Source organism: Sander vitreus, chromosome 11, assembly GCF_031162955.1.
Source record: "Sander vitreus isolate 19-12246 chromosome 11, sanVit1, whole genome shotgun sequence".
NCBI classification, from domain to species: Eukaryota; Metazoa; Chordata; class Actinopteri; order Perciformes; family Percidae; genus Sander; species Sander vitreus.
Window position 1 is genome coordinate 5,943,196 of NC_135865.1, and position 16,215 is coordinate 5,959,410.

Below are 16,215 nucleotides of genomic sequence, written 5' to 3' on the forward strand. Positions count from 1 at the left end.
TTAAGAGGCTCGAGGGCGTGCAGGGGCCAAACGCTCGCTACCACCTTAGAGACCTCGGTTCAGCCGCAGGTAACGGTACCTCAGGTTTGTTTGGCCGTTTCCACTAATTTCACCTACTCAAAACAAGACCCCCCTTTTTTTTTTTTTTTTTAACCAGTAGATTGCTTTTAGAGTAGAAAAAAACCATGTGAGTTGGAGAAGTGGGCAAGAGGACCAGCCAGACAGATTTCTGGAAAAAGGACTTACCGGAAGTCCAGGCAAGCCAGGAGAACCCTGAAAACAAACACATTTGCTTTAGTTATTTGCAAGCTCATGTAAACCTTCCTCATTTATTTGCAACATCCTTGTTGGACCAGTTCCAGTTCAATCTTGGCAGACGTGTAAAATGTAGACCTGTACAAAATACATTACATTTTTAAAGAACGATAGTTTGTAATCAGATCATTTACGGAATGAATGACAGTTAACTTAGGACAAAGAGCCAATATGAATAAACTGATGAAACAAATGGGTTAATAAGTTGCTGGGTACACCGGGTTTTTTGTTGTTTTTGAATATGCAACTTTTCGTTATTGCTACCAGGAATACTGTACATCAGTTGTAGACACCTGTAACCGCATCTGCCCTTCTCCGGTCAAAACCTTTTTAGTCTTTTTCGACCAGATGAAGAGAAATGCAGATGCGGTTGACCTCTAACCGCTTCCCTCTAGTGGCAATAGGATAATTACTGTTATCTGAGCTACTTTAAGATGCTTATTTTAGCAGCTTCCCATGCAAGACAATCTGCATCAAGTAACATGATTGATCAACAATTTTCAATTACATTTACAGATGAAAGGTAAATAGTACATGAGTGTGAGGCTAGCTGTGGTGATAAACATTTCTTTTACCCCTTTAAGATTTATAATAGTGCTACCATAAGACACTAATTGAAGAGAAAAATAAGAAACACTAAAGTTCTCCTTTCAATGGGTGTCTGAAGCATGTTGCACCTGATTGTGTCCGACCGAGAGACTACATGACTTTACAGCTGCTGATCAGATCTGGGATCAGAGACTTACTCTGGCTTTGAATATGGGGACTTAAAAACAACATTAGAAGAAAACAAGGAGGAACTACAGCTTATTTAAACTGTATCTGTAATGTGAAGTATATCGTCCTCCATAGGACCTGAAGTATTCCTTCAATATGCAGTACTGACCGGTCTTCCTTCAGGTCCTCTGACGCCAGGCAGTCCATTGCTGAAACCTCCACCAGAGCCCTCCATGTCATCCTTCAAACACCAAAAAAGGATGTATGACAAACAGCCAAACAAAGCCTTTTCTTTGACCGTTTTCTACCCTATTTCATTTATTTTAAGATTAAACACTTTCGGGCCAACTCAGATCATTTCACTGATGTGATGATCACAAAAACTAATAGAAAACTTACAAATCCAACCCGATAGCCTGGTCCAGGAGGCCCGGGAGGCCCAGGTGGCCCAACCGGTCCAAGGGGTCCAGGCAGACCAGCCAGTCCAGGCTCTCCTGGAGTTCCCGGTAAACCAGGATCTCCTTTAGATCCCTGTTGGGTGGAATGACAGAATACGGAAATAAAGTTAAATAAAAGCAAATACAATTATGTCAGTGAAGTGCATCGAACCATCATAGGGTAGTGTGGATTTTTTTTTTTTATTCTACACCTAACTGCTACCTGTCATGCAGCATTTAGTATGAGTAAGTGTGTTTTAAATCGTAGGTAGGATAATGTAACTGCACAAATGCTCATGCTCATTGTTCTGGGGCCAAATTCAGACGTCACCAAAGGTTAAACCAAACCATAGCCAGCACTTAGATTAAACTTTAAGTCAAGTCGGTAGCTGACAATATTTGACAAAAATTAGCATATTGTTAGAAGACACAAATCCTCTTTGATGGCTGACGTGCTGGAGCCCAGTTACCTGCAGACGGAGAGGCTTAGGAAAGTAGGAGGAGGAGAAATAGTGGGGCAGCAGATTGGTGAGAAAAGAAAAGTAGGAGCTTGGCTGGAGAAATGAAAGGGATGAGAAAAGCTTTAGAAATAGTTGGATGGAAGTCGATATGTCATTATAGTTATCGAATGGGCATTACACAGTTCTGGCATCCCAAAAGCACGCCACCGACTCACACTTTAAAAAGGTCCCATGGCATGAAACTTTTACTTTATGAGGTTTTTCACCATTTATATGACTTCCCCCAGCCTGCCTATGGTCCCCCAGTGGCTAGAAATGGTGATAGGTGTAAACCGAGCCCTGGGTATCCTGCTCTGCCTTTGAGAAAATGAAAGCTCAGATGGGCCGATCTGGAATCTCCCGCCCATGAGAGAGAGAGAGAGAGACATCATGGCTTGCAAACAAGCAAAGCATGGCAGTTGGTCAAGGCCACACCCCCACCCTCCACCCCTCTCTCCTCCTCAATAGCATTTAAAGCTACAGACACAGAAATGGCACATCCTCAGGAAAGCTCATTGTGGGACTGGCTCTAGTGGCTGTAATTCTGCACCAAGGCTGAATTTCAGGAAAGAGACTTCAGATACAGTATTAGGGGACCACTAAGGTCTATATAAAAGAGACTTCAGATACAGTATTAGGGGACCACTAAGGTCTATATAAAAGAGACTTCAGATACAGTATTAGGGGACCACTAAGGTCTATATAAAAGAGACTTCAGATACAGTATTAGGGGACCACTAAGGTCTATATAAAAGAGACTTCAGATACAGTATTAGGGGACCACTAAGGTCTATATAAAAGAGATTTCAGATACAGTATTAGGGGACCACAAAGGCCTATATAAAAGAGACTTCAGATACAGTATTAGGAGACCACTAAGGCCTATATAAAAGCATCCAAAAAGCAGCATGTCATAGGACCTTTAATTCACGTACCTTCTTCTCAAGAGTATGTCTTCTCTAATACTGCTTAGCAAGGCAATTTGCATTAGGTTGTGTTTCTGAGTGCTGATCTAAATGTAAAGTGGAAGCTACTTCAAGGTAAAACTGAAGAAAAAAATACAAAAAGAAAACTACATGAATCAGCACCTTCTCTCCAACTGCTCCTGGAAGACCCAGCTCGCCTGAATCACCCTAGTGTAGGAAAAAAAAGAGTAGGACAAAATATGTTAATAGAAACGTCCGTTAAAGTGACATTTGAATTCTCTTTACTTTGTGTGTATGGAAATATAAACTATAACAATATTGCGGCTATGTTTCTATCACTTTTTTAAAAAGAGGATACAAAGTTTTGTGAAAACGATGTTTTAAGGTTCAAGCCTCTGGATGAGCGGTTACCATGGCAGCAGTTGACAGATGTCTGAGAGCCAGTGTTTTAGCCACAGCCCTTTACAGCCTGCATATGTTTTTTTTTTTTTTTTTTAAACATTTTACCAGGGAAAAAAAAAAATCACATTGAGATTCAAATCTCTTTTACAAGTGAGCCCTGGCCAAGAAGGCAGCACATAAAAATACACTTTAACATACAACAAATAACAGACAGACAAGGATGGACAGTAATAACGTTTATACATGCTGTTTGTGTTTCTTAACTAGCTCACACGTTGGCCATGTACAATTAGCGATTCACAACATCCCTTTACAACATTTAACATTTGAGAGGAGTGATAGTGTTGAGGTTTTTCACACTAGTTAGAACCCGATTGGGCTCGACCCATGCAAATTTCTCTGTTGTTTTTTTTTTAGTTTTTTTAAATGCAGACCTTGTCTGACCTAGTCTGTGTAATGTTATGAATAATGTATTAGCTGTGTGTGACCGCCATCTTCCGGATATCTATTCAACTTGCACACAGGGATAAAAAAGCAGTGGAGATTTGTTTTGTTTTATTCAGGCTCGGGCCCAACACTGTTGCCGTGGTTCGGGTCGGGCTTGGATCGGTTCTTTTAGAGTTGAGTGGGATTTTTTGGGCCCAATCATAGCTCTAAGTGGAAGTGGCTTCCACTCAGGAAAGTGGACGCTAGTTAGCCTAGCTTGCTAATGTTAGCACTAATTCCCACTAGACATACACCGGCAGAGTCATTAGCAGCCCCCACTCACTCAGCAGGGGCGGATTGGCCATCTGGCAATTCTGACAAATGCCAGAGGGGCCGGACAATTTTTTTAAATGTGGGACGGTCCGATTTGTTTGTTTTTTAATATACAAATAAATAATAATAAATCAAGTCGACTGACCCAATCAGAGGTTACTCAAATTGGGACATTCAGTCAAAATCAAAGCACGTCACCTGAGGTGATCATGCTGCTCTGGGGGACCGGCTACGCAGCAAGAAGCCGCTGCTGACGGGCGCAGAGCTCCGACTGCTGTCTGACTGCGCGGCCGTCTGACGGTGTCAGTATTAAATTTACAGTTTCATTACTGGTTAAAAACATCTCGTCGCGTTAAATAGTAGTCTAATTCGTTCGTACAGTTGGTTTAACGCCTGGTGCGACGTGTAGGCCTATAGGAGTACACATGAAAACCCTGAACAAGCAGCGTCGCTCCGCTCCGTCTTTCTGCTGTGCTCCATTCACGTAGTGTTTAGTTTTACACTATGTAGGTTAAACTCCGCAATTAATCCATGGTTCACATATACAGTATGCATCAACTGTGGTGGTTCATTACACTGTAGGCTATATTCAACATCACTGATAATTTCTGATCAATAGAATGTAGAAAACATTACACTTCACAACGTTTTGTATCCATAACATAATTGTGTTATTGTACAATTTAGCAGTAAAAGCAGTAGCCTATGTAAGTCAATCCTACGTTTTTCAACTTGGGAGCAAAACGTGCTGCTTGAGGGAAAAAAAGTTACAAAAAAAAAGCCTGTTCATGCTGTGTGTTGTTGTATCCGGCCCATGTCCCAGATGTGGAAGCCCCATTACTGGACTACTGAATATAATAATATTCCATTATATTTTGTATTTTGAATTGTTACCTGCCACCAGAATTTTGTGATTTCCTTGCCATAAATATATATGTTTTTACCATGAATTGGTGCCTTAAAATGTTTCAGAATGCAGGAATTGAAGTCTTTTACCCTCAAAATTCCCTGGGGGACGACCCCCCCTGCTTAATGTGTTCCCCCAAAGGCCAATTCTTTAAAAAGTAGTAAGCATTGTTTGCCAGTTACTTACATTAAATACTTAAAAATCTGTTACATAAGGTACTGCTTATACTATTTCACCATCTGTACACAATAAATTAGTGAATGCACGTGTCCGTGGGTGGGGCTGCATGGCCGTGGTGATGTGGGCTGGTGTGGCTACAGTGCCAGGGCTGAATTTTTGTCCCAGTCCGCCCCTGTCACTCAGTGTTGCATTATGGAACACAGGGGAGTCTAGCTGTCTCTCCTTCATGGGTCCAGGTGTGGGGAAAGCAAAGACCAGACTGTGAAAACTCACAGCACCAGTTAGTCCTGTAGCCTCAGCGCTCCGTTCATTAGAACACTAATCACAGCACAGAGATTGCTCAAATCAAAGATAAGATTAACGGCTAACAATTCCAAATTGATGTCTTTAAATGTCTTGTTTTGTCTAAAACCCAAAGAAATTCACTTTAATATGATATAAAAACAGAAAACGAGCAGGAAATCTCCATATCTGAGAGGCTGAAAGCAGCTTTTTCTGCCATTTTTGCATGAAAAATTACTTTAACAATAATCGGTTATCAAAATAGTTGATAGTGATTATGTTTCTGTCAATCGACTTATGGCTGCAGCTCTAGTATCAATATTGTCAACAAACACCGAGGATATGCACGGGCAAAACCAAACTTCAGATCTACTTAGACAGACATACATCTCACGTTACACCGTGACCAACATGGAGGGGTGTTTCGAGGGATGCAAAATAAGACTTTGTTTGTCTTTGCAGAGGAAATAATCATTTTCACAAGGTCATTACCTTTTCTCCCTTGGGACCAGACACTCCCGGGAGGCCATCAGTACCCGGCAAACCAGGCAAGCCCTAGAAAGATTAGGTTCAGGTGTACAGTAGTTGTTGATGAGTTAGCCTCTACAGTTCAGACGGTTAAGGGAATTAAATGGCTCATTGTGTTGAGAGACAAACACGTTGGCACCTACAGGTTGACCGGGCGCTCCGTCCTTCCCTGGTGGTCCAAATGCCCCAGAACTAGATGCCGTGCCTGCTCCTACCGTCGAGGGACCGGGAGGACCGGGGGGACCAGGGGGACCTGGTAGGCCAGGCAGTCCCTACGACAACAAAAAGAATCCATAAGCAGATTTCCAGTAACCTATGATCAAAGACTTCTAGCGGCATATCACATTCACGTATCCAGAAACTAAAATGTCTCTAACCAACAATTCAGCTTCTTTGACTTGAATGATGAGGTCCTCCACTACACACGTTTGTTACTTTTAAGAGGAGTATTTCAAATTGTAATTCTTCTCACCCGAACAGATTCCAGATCAGGAAACCCTGAGCCTTCCATGTCCTCAAAAGTCTGAAATACATGAAGAGAAATGAGTTGTGTTCAACAAATGAGTCACACAGGCAGGCAGTCGGCGGATACTTGGGCTGCTCGATTCTGAGAAATAAATTAGAATCACAATTATTTTGGTCAATATTGAAATCATGATTATTTAACACAATAACTCATTTACTTATGGAAAGATGTTGCATTTATTGAACTTAAAAAACAGTGAAACCATTAAACAAATCAACAGTAAATCTTCTAGTGATCTTGAAGTGTGAAATATCTCTTAATACTTTTCCCGTAAAACTTTTTGAATTCCCCTTAAAATAAATAGCGTGAAAAATATGTTGAAATGTTGGCTGAGTGAATTTGGCCTTTGGGAGAAGTGTGTCATTCAGAACACAAGACAAAATAAGAGTTTACTTGCGAAACGTAATGTGCAAAATAATCGTTTTTCTCGATTACATTGTTTTTGTGGTCGCTAGGAGTCGAAATCACAATCAAAATTCAATTCATTCCACAGCCCTAGCTGATACAAGACTAACTCACAGATCTGAGTCCTGGTCCTGGGGGTCCCGGAGGTCCTGGGGGGCCCCTGGGGCCCGGATGACCCTCTCCACGCTCTCCCTGTGTGCCCGAGAGACAAGTTCATTAAGACAAGCTACAACACATTTATCCATTTAAACACAGACAGACATGGTGGTTCTACTTTACACATTCTATTGTACTTGGTAAATGTTATAATATGTTATAATATGATATGTATAAAATACAATATGTTGTCTGTTATTGTGTCGACCTAACCTTATCTCCTTTAGCTCCAGGGTCCCCCGGGGTTCCAGGGAAGCCAGGAGGTCCATCAGGACCCTGTGTCGAGGACACGGTCATGTTAGAGAGATACAGGGAAAGACCAAGTGTAAAGGAGTTCCTATCTACTTTAAAGGGGCGCTATGCAGTTTTGTCAATGTTTGTTCTTCGCAGTTTTCTCGCTTTTTGCTGGCAGGTTTCTCTATATAGAGCTCCCCCTACAGCTTCGGAATAGATATTTGGCAGCTCCTACGTTTGCTCCTCGCTCGGTCAGTCTTCCGTTTCCTCTTTCTCTGTTCCTCTGACAATGCTTTCCTAGCTCTCTGCTTCTTTTTTGCCGGCTCAGCCATGACAATAGTGTGAAAAACTCCATCGCTACCTTGTTAGCCGGTTCCTGAATGGGCGTATGTGTGCAGTGCTATGAAGCAATTCGTTACATCGCGAGACCTGATATCACGCGATACTTCCTGATGCTGAGGCCGGCGGCTCGCCGGCCGAAAGTTGCAAGGGTGGTTTTTCCCGCTCACAGGCGCTAGGGGGAAGCAAGACGACCACCATTCAGCCCGAAAAAAAGTCATACAACCATTCCAATGACTCCGAAGCTGTTCAGTTAAGGTAAATTAAGCTAAAAAAACTGTCATCATCACTGAACCTTTTGACAGTAGATAAGACTGTATCAGTGTTTTTGGTATTGTGCAGGAATAAAAACAACTTACGCGTTTTCCATCCTCCCCTGGATCACCCTGTGAGAAGGAAATAAAGAAACGCATGTCTTCTGAGACACATTTGGGAATATTTAAAAATTCACGTGATAATTATTAATTCCAATTACATATACGTTGTAACTTTATAATTGAACTTTAACAAAAAGGATCATATTTGAAACTTTGTAATGACACACATTTTTTTCTTAGCCTCTCGACAGCACATGTAACAGAAAAGGTGGGCGTTAAGTGATGGTCTTTTTCACACTAACAAAGACAGCCATATGCTGTGACAAATACAGGAGATCTTGCTCCAACGAGCACAACACAGCTGCTGCGTTTACTGTTTTCATGCAAAGAATTCAACTGTAGTCTACTAACTGGCTCTCCATCAGCTCCTGCTGGTCCCTGGGGGCCCGCGGCACCTTGCGGTCCAGCTGGTCCTCGGGGTCCCGGGACTCTGGAAGCGGCCGAGCCGTCACCGCCGACTGAAAACTCGGTTGCGGGCCCTGGAGGGCCAGGGGGGCCGGGGGGCCCAGAGAGGCCGGGCTCTCCCTTCTTTCCTTGGTAGCCAAAGCCTGCACTGCCCTGGAGATGGAAGAAACATCTGCGATAACTGAGGTACGGAGTAAAGCTTTTCCATATTCAGTCAATTTAAAGTGGACCTGGGTTATTTATTTCTTCTTTCATTTGAATGCTGTTGCAGTCCTCTCCTGGTGATGGATCACGGTGTATCACAGAGATCATTCTGTCTGTACAAGACACCTGGAACTCTGCTAGGTGACTCAAATCAAGTTGGCAATACTCAGAAAATGACTTATCTCTAACTTACCTTTGATCCCTTTTCCCCTGGTTCTCCCTGAAAATGAAAAGGAGACAGCGCCAAGTCAGTGCCAGCCATATGTATCCACAGACACATCCACCTCAGGGCAGCAACTAACGATTATTTTCAGTGCCGATTACATCTGTCGATTATTTTCTTGATTAATCAAATAGTTGTTTGGTTTCTAAAATGGTGAAAAATGTGGATCAGTGTTTCCCAAAGCCCAAGATGGCATCTTCAAATGTCTTGTTTTGTCCACAACTCAGATATTCAGTTAAGAAAGTAGAACATATTCACATTTACCAAGCTGCACTCAGACATTTATAATATAAAGTATATCTTATCTATCTTATACTTGTTTTTATAAAAAAATTACCCAAACCGATCGATTATCAAAATAGTTTGCTGACTAATTTAATAGTTGATAACAACCAATCGATTAATCTTTGCAGCTCTAATCCACTTCTTTGAGAACTTGACAGCGCTACAGTAAAGCACTACACTGAAGCACACGGAGTGTATACACAGTCACTCCCATTAGAGGGGCACCAGTGGGACTGTAACTCTGCTGAGTTATAGAGCAACACTCAGAACATTTAGAACCAAATCATGTTTACATATCCTCTGCTGGATTGAATCTGTGTGTGTATTGTTTTTTTCTCTCCTTGTTTGGTGTGTATTTGGACATTGCAGTGTGTTATGTGCATGTGTTTTAGGATGGAAGGAAATCAAACCAATGTCAGGCCAACAATGTCTCACATAGAGGATTTTTTTTTTTTTCCAATCATTTGGTCCTCTAGATACACATAATTTATCCATATATATTTTAAAAGAAAAAAATACATTATGTGATTAAATAAATACCGTACAACACAGGAACTAAATGGCTTGACATTATATTGCATTTGTTTGCATGAAATTAGGACTTGCAGCTCCCTCTGGTGTTCCTTTGGGACATTTTCACCCAAGCTCATATCACTGCTGTTACTAGCCATACTCCTGTCCCTGCTCATGCTTTTACAACTAGATCACTGCCCATTGCAACCTTCACAACGACAAACTAGGTTAAAAAGACTTTTTCTTGCCTCATCGGTTGGCCCCACCCCTCACACTGCATGACAAAAATGGCTTGTCTACTACAAGTATTCCATCCATCCACTATCAACGTAGATGCTATAAAAAGGTCCAAACCTTGTCTCCACGGGATCCACCCCGTGAGCCGGTGCTGGAGCCCGAGCCAACATCTCCCTTCGGCCCTATTAGACCCCTGTCTCCTTTCGCTCCTGTATCCCCTCGGTCACCCTTTTCTCCTTTAGCCCCCACTGGCCCTGAAAGCGACGACAAAAAGGACACAGTCATTAATGCCCTCATGAAAAGACCTTTCACGAATGATTAATGATTGTATCCCACATCCCAAACAATAAACAGGACCCAAAAGAAGAGGAGAATAGAGGAAGAGAAAATGACTTTTTGCTTGATGGAGCGAGAATCCCAGTGTGTGTGGCTGTAATTTAAAGGCCATGTGAAGCATTGGAGGTGGTTAACTGAATACACCTTCCCGTACACCTGCATGCACAACCCTCCTCATATTCATATTCTGGTGGGAGCTGAATAGACCTTAAACCCTACCCACAGATTTGTCCCTTTCAGTGGAGCTTGTATGAAATAAAAAACCCACTTCCTCGTTGTTGTGTAGAAGTCGCACATCTCCAACGCCGCTGACATGCACAGCAACATGAAGAGGGCTCCAAGTGTTCCAGGTCGGGGGTTATTTAGCAATGGAAAAATGGATCCCATGCCTCTGAGCGGATACATAAGCATGGAAAATTCACTGAAAAATCTAATGCCACATAGCATATATCTATCTATATACATTTTTTTTTTTCCTCTCTTAAAATGTGCTCTTCTATTTTCTCTCTGTGTATATTTATCCACAGGATTACAGCCTGAACGGCCCAATTTTCCATCCCCCCCCTGGCTTATATACGAGCATGTCAGCCACCCTGCATGAATTCAGAAGGATGAAGTAGATAGATTTAGGCATGCTTGTGCGCTTTTGAAATCCATGTGAGGTCCTGCATGAGGAGTACACATGAGGTAGGCAGAACAATCAGAGCAGAGAATAAAAAGGAAGTAAAACACAGGAGATTTGGATGCTTGTCTCTGTTTTTTTAACTCCCCTAGACCCACCTGGTGACCCAGGAAGTCCGGGCCCGGACTCCACAGAAATGTGCTGGGAGTCACTTGCTGAACACAACGCAAAAATAAAACAGTGTTAAATTAAGTCTCCAGATTAACATTGTTTCGAGTCAATCTCTAGGAAGTATTTAGTCGTTTTTCTCCATTTAGTCAAGATAGGTTTTTCTTGTTTGAGTCTTGTCTGTTTTTCTGTATGTTCAACAAGGGACTTGACTTTTAAGTATACATTTGATTTAGTGTAAAAATGCAGGAATAATCATTTCAAGTAATACTTTTTCCAATGTAAAATTGCCTAAAATAGTGCATCATAGAACCTTTTCCAATCTTCTTCCCAGTTTTCTGATGAAGTTTCAGAGTGTTTCAAGATTCAGCGCTTTTTGGAATTTTCTCGATAAGACAGAACCACTTTCTCTCTCTGTCATGAACTAACATGAGCATCCCGTGATGACTACGGAGTTCCATAGCGTGCTTCATCAAACACCTACGTTGTATTTGGCATTAGTGGTGATGCTTCCTTAAAGTCATGTGAAATATTGTATAAAATGTGTTTGGTTAGTTTATATTGCTGACAATGCAACCATCAGCTTACAAAGAAAAGCCCTGTGACTCAGGAGATCAAATTGAGACAGCTATGTCATTTCATGCCACTACCACCAGATGGTGCCAAAGTAGAACATTTTTAAATGTTACACTTTAAGATTTTAAGGGTTTTTAACGTGTGACACTTTGACATATTCTCCACTGGAAGACCTTGTGCAATCTGTAATAGAGACAATTTAGTACATAGCAGACACAAGTCAGTATTACATTCTCTGTGGGTTAATCACGTAGTAAGATGGGGGTAACTTGTTCTCAAGTCAACTTTAACCCTGGATGGTAGAACACAGGGAAAAGTTCAGCATGTTTTAAAACATGAACATCTTTCTGCTCCAAGACTGCAGCAGGGAAAATTATGTTATTCACACAAATGAGAGCCTCCCCATCTGTATTGCATTAATCCCTATTTCCACTAGATGGAGACATGTATCACTGAATACGTCTGTAGCAAGCTCGGACTAGCTCAGCTACTGTATGCATGTTCAAGGAATAGGAACTCTGTAACACCATGTGTCACAAACATCGCCCTCCATACCCGACAGGCGAGCGGAGTCCTGTGTCAGCATGTGGAAGTACATTTCCAAAGAAAAAAGAACGAACTGTGGAAGGAAAACATCTATTTTCCATCTTTCAGAGTAAAATAATAAATGTATGAGAAAGAGTGATATTTGCAAAACAGTAATGGGCAGATCAAAAGGTATCTGTAGAAACACTGAAGAGGGCTGGCATAGAGACAGTACACTGAACTTTTTTTTTTTTATCACAAAACTACAGAAACAAACCAGTGATGATATCTCTCTCTGCTTGCAGAACTTAACTGTGAGTAATCTTTAAATAGAAAAAAAAAAAAAATAATAATATTCTGTCCCCTTTCAGGAAGTGTTGACTTTGTCCAGATAAACTCACCTGTTTCTCTTGCTATTGACCCCTCGTCTACCCTGGTCAGTGGTGGCTGCTGAATGGGCCGGGAAGACGGAGTAGTCGTCTGCAGGAAAAACAATCATGCAACAGGGAGAGAGACATATTTTAAAAAGGGCAATGGAGGGCATTTACTGGAAGCCTGCTCTAGATTCCATGGCTCCGTTTTTCACTGGTGATCCCCCCTACATTGAAGAAACAATGCAAGAGCCATTTGACTGCATGGGAAAAAGCAGGAGTTGTGTTAACATTCAATCACACTAATGTTTATAGTTTGTTCAGCCAACGGTTGTTTCCCAGCTCTACACAAAGCCTTTTAAACAGGGTAAACATGATTGAATGCACATGTTTGCATGGCAAACCAAGGACAAAACTCAACTTTTTCTTAAATTCTTTTTGCCCAATCATTGTTTTCAGTAATTTGTCGTTTATGTGTTAATCACTGTCAGACATCTCATGCCTGGGCCCTATTGCATAACTCCTCTATGTGAACATTATTAAGGCTGTCAGGGAACACATCTCCCAGTCTATCACACTGATATGGCCTGCTGTCGCAATATGTCATTACTCAGAGTTATACTGATACCCCAGAGTACAATGATTGAGTCTGTTTACAATACGAATGACACACACCAACCTTCATTAGTATTCATTTGTGGGTATTTCTGTGGTCATCTCATTGCTGCCACTCCAATACAGGGGTTGAACTCAGTGCCCCCAGGAGGTGTGTCAGGCTTTGAAGCAAATTGAACACAGTGGCCAAACAGTGGAATTACAACTGCTGGCCCCTCTGGCACTAAAGAAGAGAGCCATGCGATTCAATAATTTAATCCACATTCAAGTTAGGGGCGCGCCCGGCGGAGGTCTCTAGTGCACCTGCTCTATGGGCCACACATTAAGGAAGCATAATCCAAGCTTGTTGGCTCCATGATGGCTTCATGAGCCGCTGAGCAACTCTCATAGGAATGAACGGGGCTCCACCTCGAAGAAAGACAGACAGACAGACAGACAGCCAGATACTTGAATCATCCCGAGGGAAATTTTAGTGTACTGTGCTTATTATACATTCTTCGTTGGAATTAGAAAAGAATATGATGTGTGTGTTTATCTTGATCTTTCTACTGGCTTTTTGAATGACTGCATTAACAGATCAAATTGTTTAGCTAACTAAATACATTTAGAAATTATACAGTTATGTTTGTGTGTGTCCTATTTAGTAAAATGTCTTTGTGGACAAAGGAAAGACAGGTCAGTATCCAGTCTACCAACACTGCTCCGTCACTAAAATCACAGCAGGACTGAGAGAAGCAACAGGAGGTATTGGAGGTCGGGGGAGGTAGGGACACTTCTGCTCCTAACTGCCTGTGGGTAAAAACAAGAGAAGGGGAGGAAATAATGCAAAGCACCCCCCCCCCCCCATCTGTAACTCATTCTTCACCGGTGACACAGCTCCAATTGTCACCTGTGGAATTCAAATAAGGAGAGGGCTAAAGAACGAAGGAGAGGGGGCAGCTGAAGCCAGGGTAGATAATTTACCCGTTTCCTTTCGGAAGAATTCTCCCCACTGTGTAGCACGGCACTGGCTATGCCAAGAATTTGGCCTGACTGTTCTAAGTTGTATTAATGTGATAAAGAATACCCCGCTTGTTCACTCCTTTACTTATCCATCATAGATGGGGTTGACAGGTGGGAGGCTCCCATCTTTAGAACATAGTGTTGATGGATTTGAACCCCACAACCCCCTGAATCTAAGAACAGGTATGCAGCTCCCTCGGCTATGAACATATTCCACCTCTGCAGCAGTGTAGGAGGTTATTATTTTTCTTTAGTTTTCCGGTCATGTCCTTTGAGTATCACAGAGGGAACTTACTGGATTTTTTTGTTGTTGGTCTTAGGTTGAAAGAAAAACTGTCTGGCTGTTTGGAAAATGCAGCAACCAAGGTTTGACTGTCATGTGTTTGACTCTAATTGGCTCTTGTGAAAGTGTAATCAGGCTTCGAAAAAAGCAATGATTTGAACAGAAACAATTCTTTTTCCCCAAACATTGCTGTGTCTCATTAAAGTGCTCATATTATGCTCATTTTCAGGTTCATAGTTGTTTTTAGAGGTTGTATCAGAATAGGTTTACATGGTTTAATTTTCAAAAAACACCATATTTTTGTTGTACTGCATATTGTTGCAGCTCCTCTTTTCACCCTGTGTGTTGAGCTCTCTGTTTTAGCTACAGAGTGACACATCTCACTTCTGTACCATCTTTGTTGGGAGTCGCACATGCGGAGGAAGTACTGCTAGCTTGTCAGTTGCAGAGCATGAGGGCGTGCCACGCTAGCAGCTAGGCGAGCATTATAACGTGTGTTCCAAAGTGACCACGTTTGTCTCTGAAGTAAAGGCTGGACTACAATAGAGCTGTTTGGAGCAGTTTGTGAACAGTGTTTTCTGTTGGAGATGGTAAGTCCCTTTGGGGTGGACTTTGGGCTTTTTCACTTTGTAAACCTATAATGTGCACAAAAAGATATATAACACAATAAAGGAAAGGGGAAAAGCCAAAAAGCATAATCTGAGCACTTTAAGACTTAAATACATACTAAATGCAAAACTTGCCTTAAAGGCAAGGCTCCTTCAGCACTCGGTTTAACTTCTACAATATCGCTCAGCTATCACATATCACAGCAACAATCAGCTCAACAGTTCCTGTTAGCACAAACAGAAAGCTGGTCAAAATATCTGTTATTTGGTGGAGCTGCAATACAGCCAACATTGTGTTTAATATAGGGCAGGCAGCATAAAAAATAGGTTATTTTAAATAATCAGTATAATGATGAATAATAATCCTACATATTTAACAACAAGGAGCTCTTTTAATAACTAAAAGTAGGAACTAGCACATAAATAAATCAGCTGCTAGCTTCTAGGAGGAAAATAAGTCGTAAGAGGAGCGGAAATTATTACAGTAAGCTACTTATTTATGTGTACAGACTAATTTATTTCATAATGAAAAGCAAATTTCTTTCAACTGAATTCAGAATTATCTCCCTTGTATTGTGCTGCATGGTTATGTTAATATTAATACTCATGACCGTTAGTTAGGTTTGGCAGAACATTCAACATTCAGTTGAGCAGTTTAATATTTCTCTTGAGTCAGTAAGTAATATTTCCAAATCCAAGTCTACAGCTCTGATAAGAGTATAACTCTTAATACACGGAATCCAAAAATGTGTTCACAATAAGAATTTACAAAAGCTTTCTTAACATGATGGACATTACAGACAAATGCTAATAACTAAGTAGCTGTACTCCATCATTTGCATCACATGCAGTTAGAATAAAAAAAGATGCCTTTGAAACATTTCCTCTTTGGGCTTCCTGCTGAAGGAGACACTTGGACGCCAGCAGTGACACTGTTCAGGGTGAGTGATTAGCCCCGCCATCTATCACCATGAATTCCAGGATGACAAAATGGAAAGTTTCACTTGTACAACTCTCCCTGTCTAACTTGTCTCTGTCCAGACTTGCCCTAAATGCACTGGTTGGACAATTGTGCAGAGTGTAGGTTTTACCTGTGAGCAGACATCAGATGGAAAAACACGGGCAGGTAGGAATTAGATGCCAGCTGTTGTCTTTTACATCACATTCAACATTATAAATACCTACTGAACAGATGGAAAAGCCCCTAATAAAAGTTGCCGAGGATATGGCAGTAATGATAAAGAGACTTCTG

At 41.5% G+C, this 16,215-nt stretch overlaps 1 protein-coding gene across 3 annotated transcripts in view; it reads right to left on the reverse strand.

Moving 5' to 3' along the window:
- col18a1a (collagen type XVIII alpha 1 chain a) overlaps positions 1 to 16,215 on the reverse strand; it is a 98,664-nt gene that overhangs the window by 25,354 nt on the left and 57,095 nt on the right. For 2 of the 3 annotated variants that reach the window (XM_078263217.1, XM_078263215.1), the window contains 15 exons: positions 12,486 to 12,564; positions 10,974 to 11,030; positions 9,975 to 10,111; positions 8,793 to 8,819; positions 8,342 to 8,548; positions 7,973 to 7,999; positions 7,254 to 7,316; positions 6,999 to 7,076; positions 6,426 to 6,476; positions 6,097 to 6,225; positions 5,918 to 5,980; positions 3,058 to 3,102; positions 1,432 to 1,563; positions 1,202 to 1,273; positions 247 to 273 (listed from right to left, as the gene is read on the reverse strand). In XM_078263217.1, coding sequence (XP_078119343.1) covers positions 247 to 273; positions 1,202 to 1,273; positions 1,432 to 1,563; positions 3,058 to 3,102; positions 5,918 to 5,980; positions 6,097 to 6,225; positions 6,426 to 6,476; positions 6,999 to 7,076; positions 7,254 to 7,316; positions 7,973 to 7,999; positions 8,342 to 8,548; positions 8,793 to 8,819; positions 9,975 to 10,111; positions 10,974 to 11,030; positions 12,486 to 12,564 — 1,194 coding nt within the window. The remainder of the gene's footprint in view (positions 1 to 246; positions 274 to 1,201; positions 1,274 to 1,431; positions 1,564 to 3,057; positions 3,103 to 5,917; positions 5,981 to 6,096; positions 6,226 to 6,425; positions 6,477 to 6,998; positions 7,077 to 7,253; positions 7,317 to 7,972; positions 8,000 to 8,341; positions 8,549 to 8,792; positions 8,820 to 9,974; positions 10,112 to 10,973; positions 11,031 to 12,485; positions 12,565 to 16,215) is intronic. The other variant, XM_078263216.1, reaches the window with a different exon arrangement.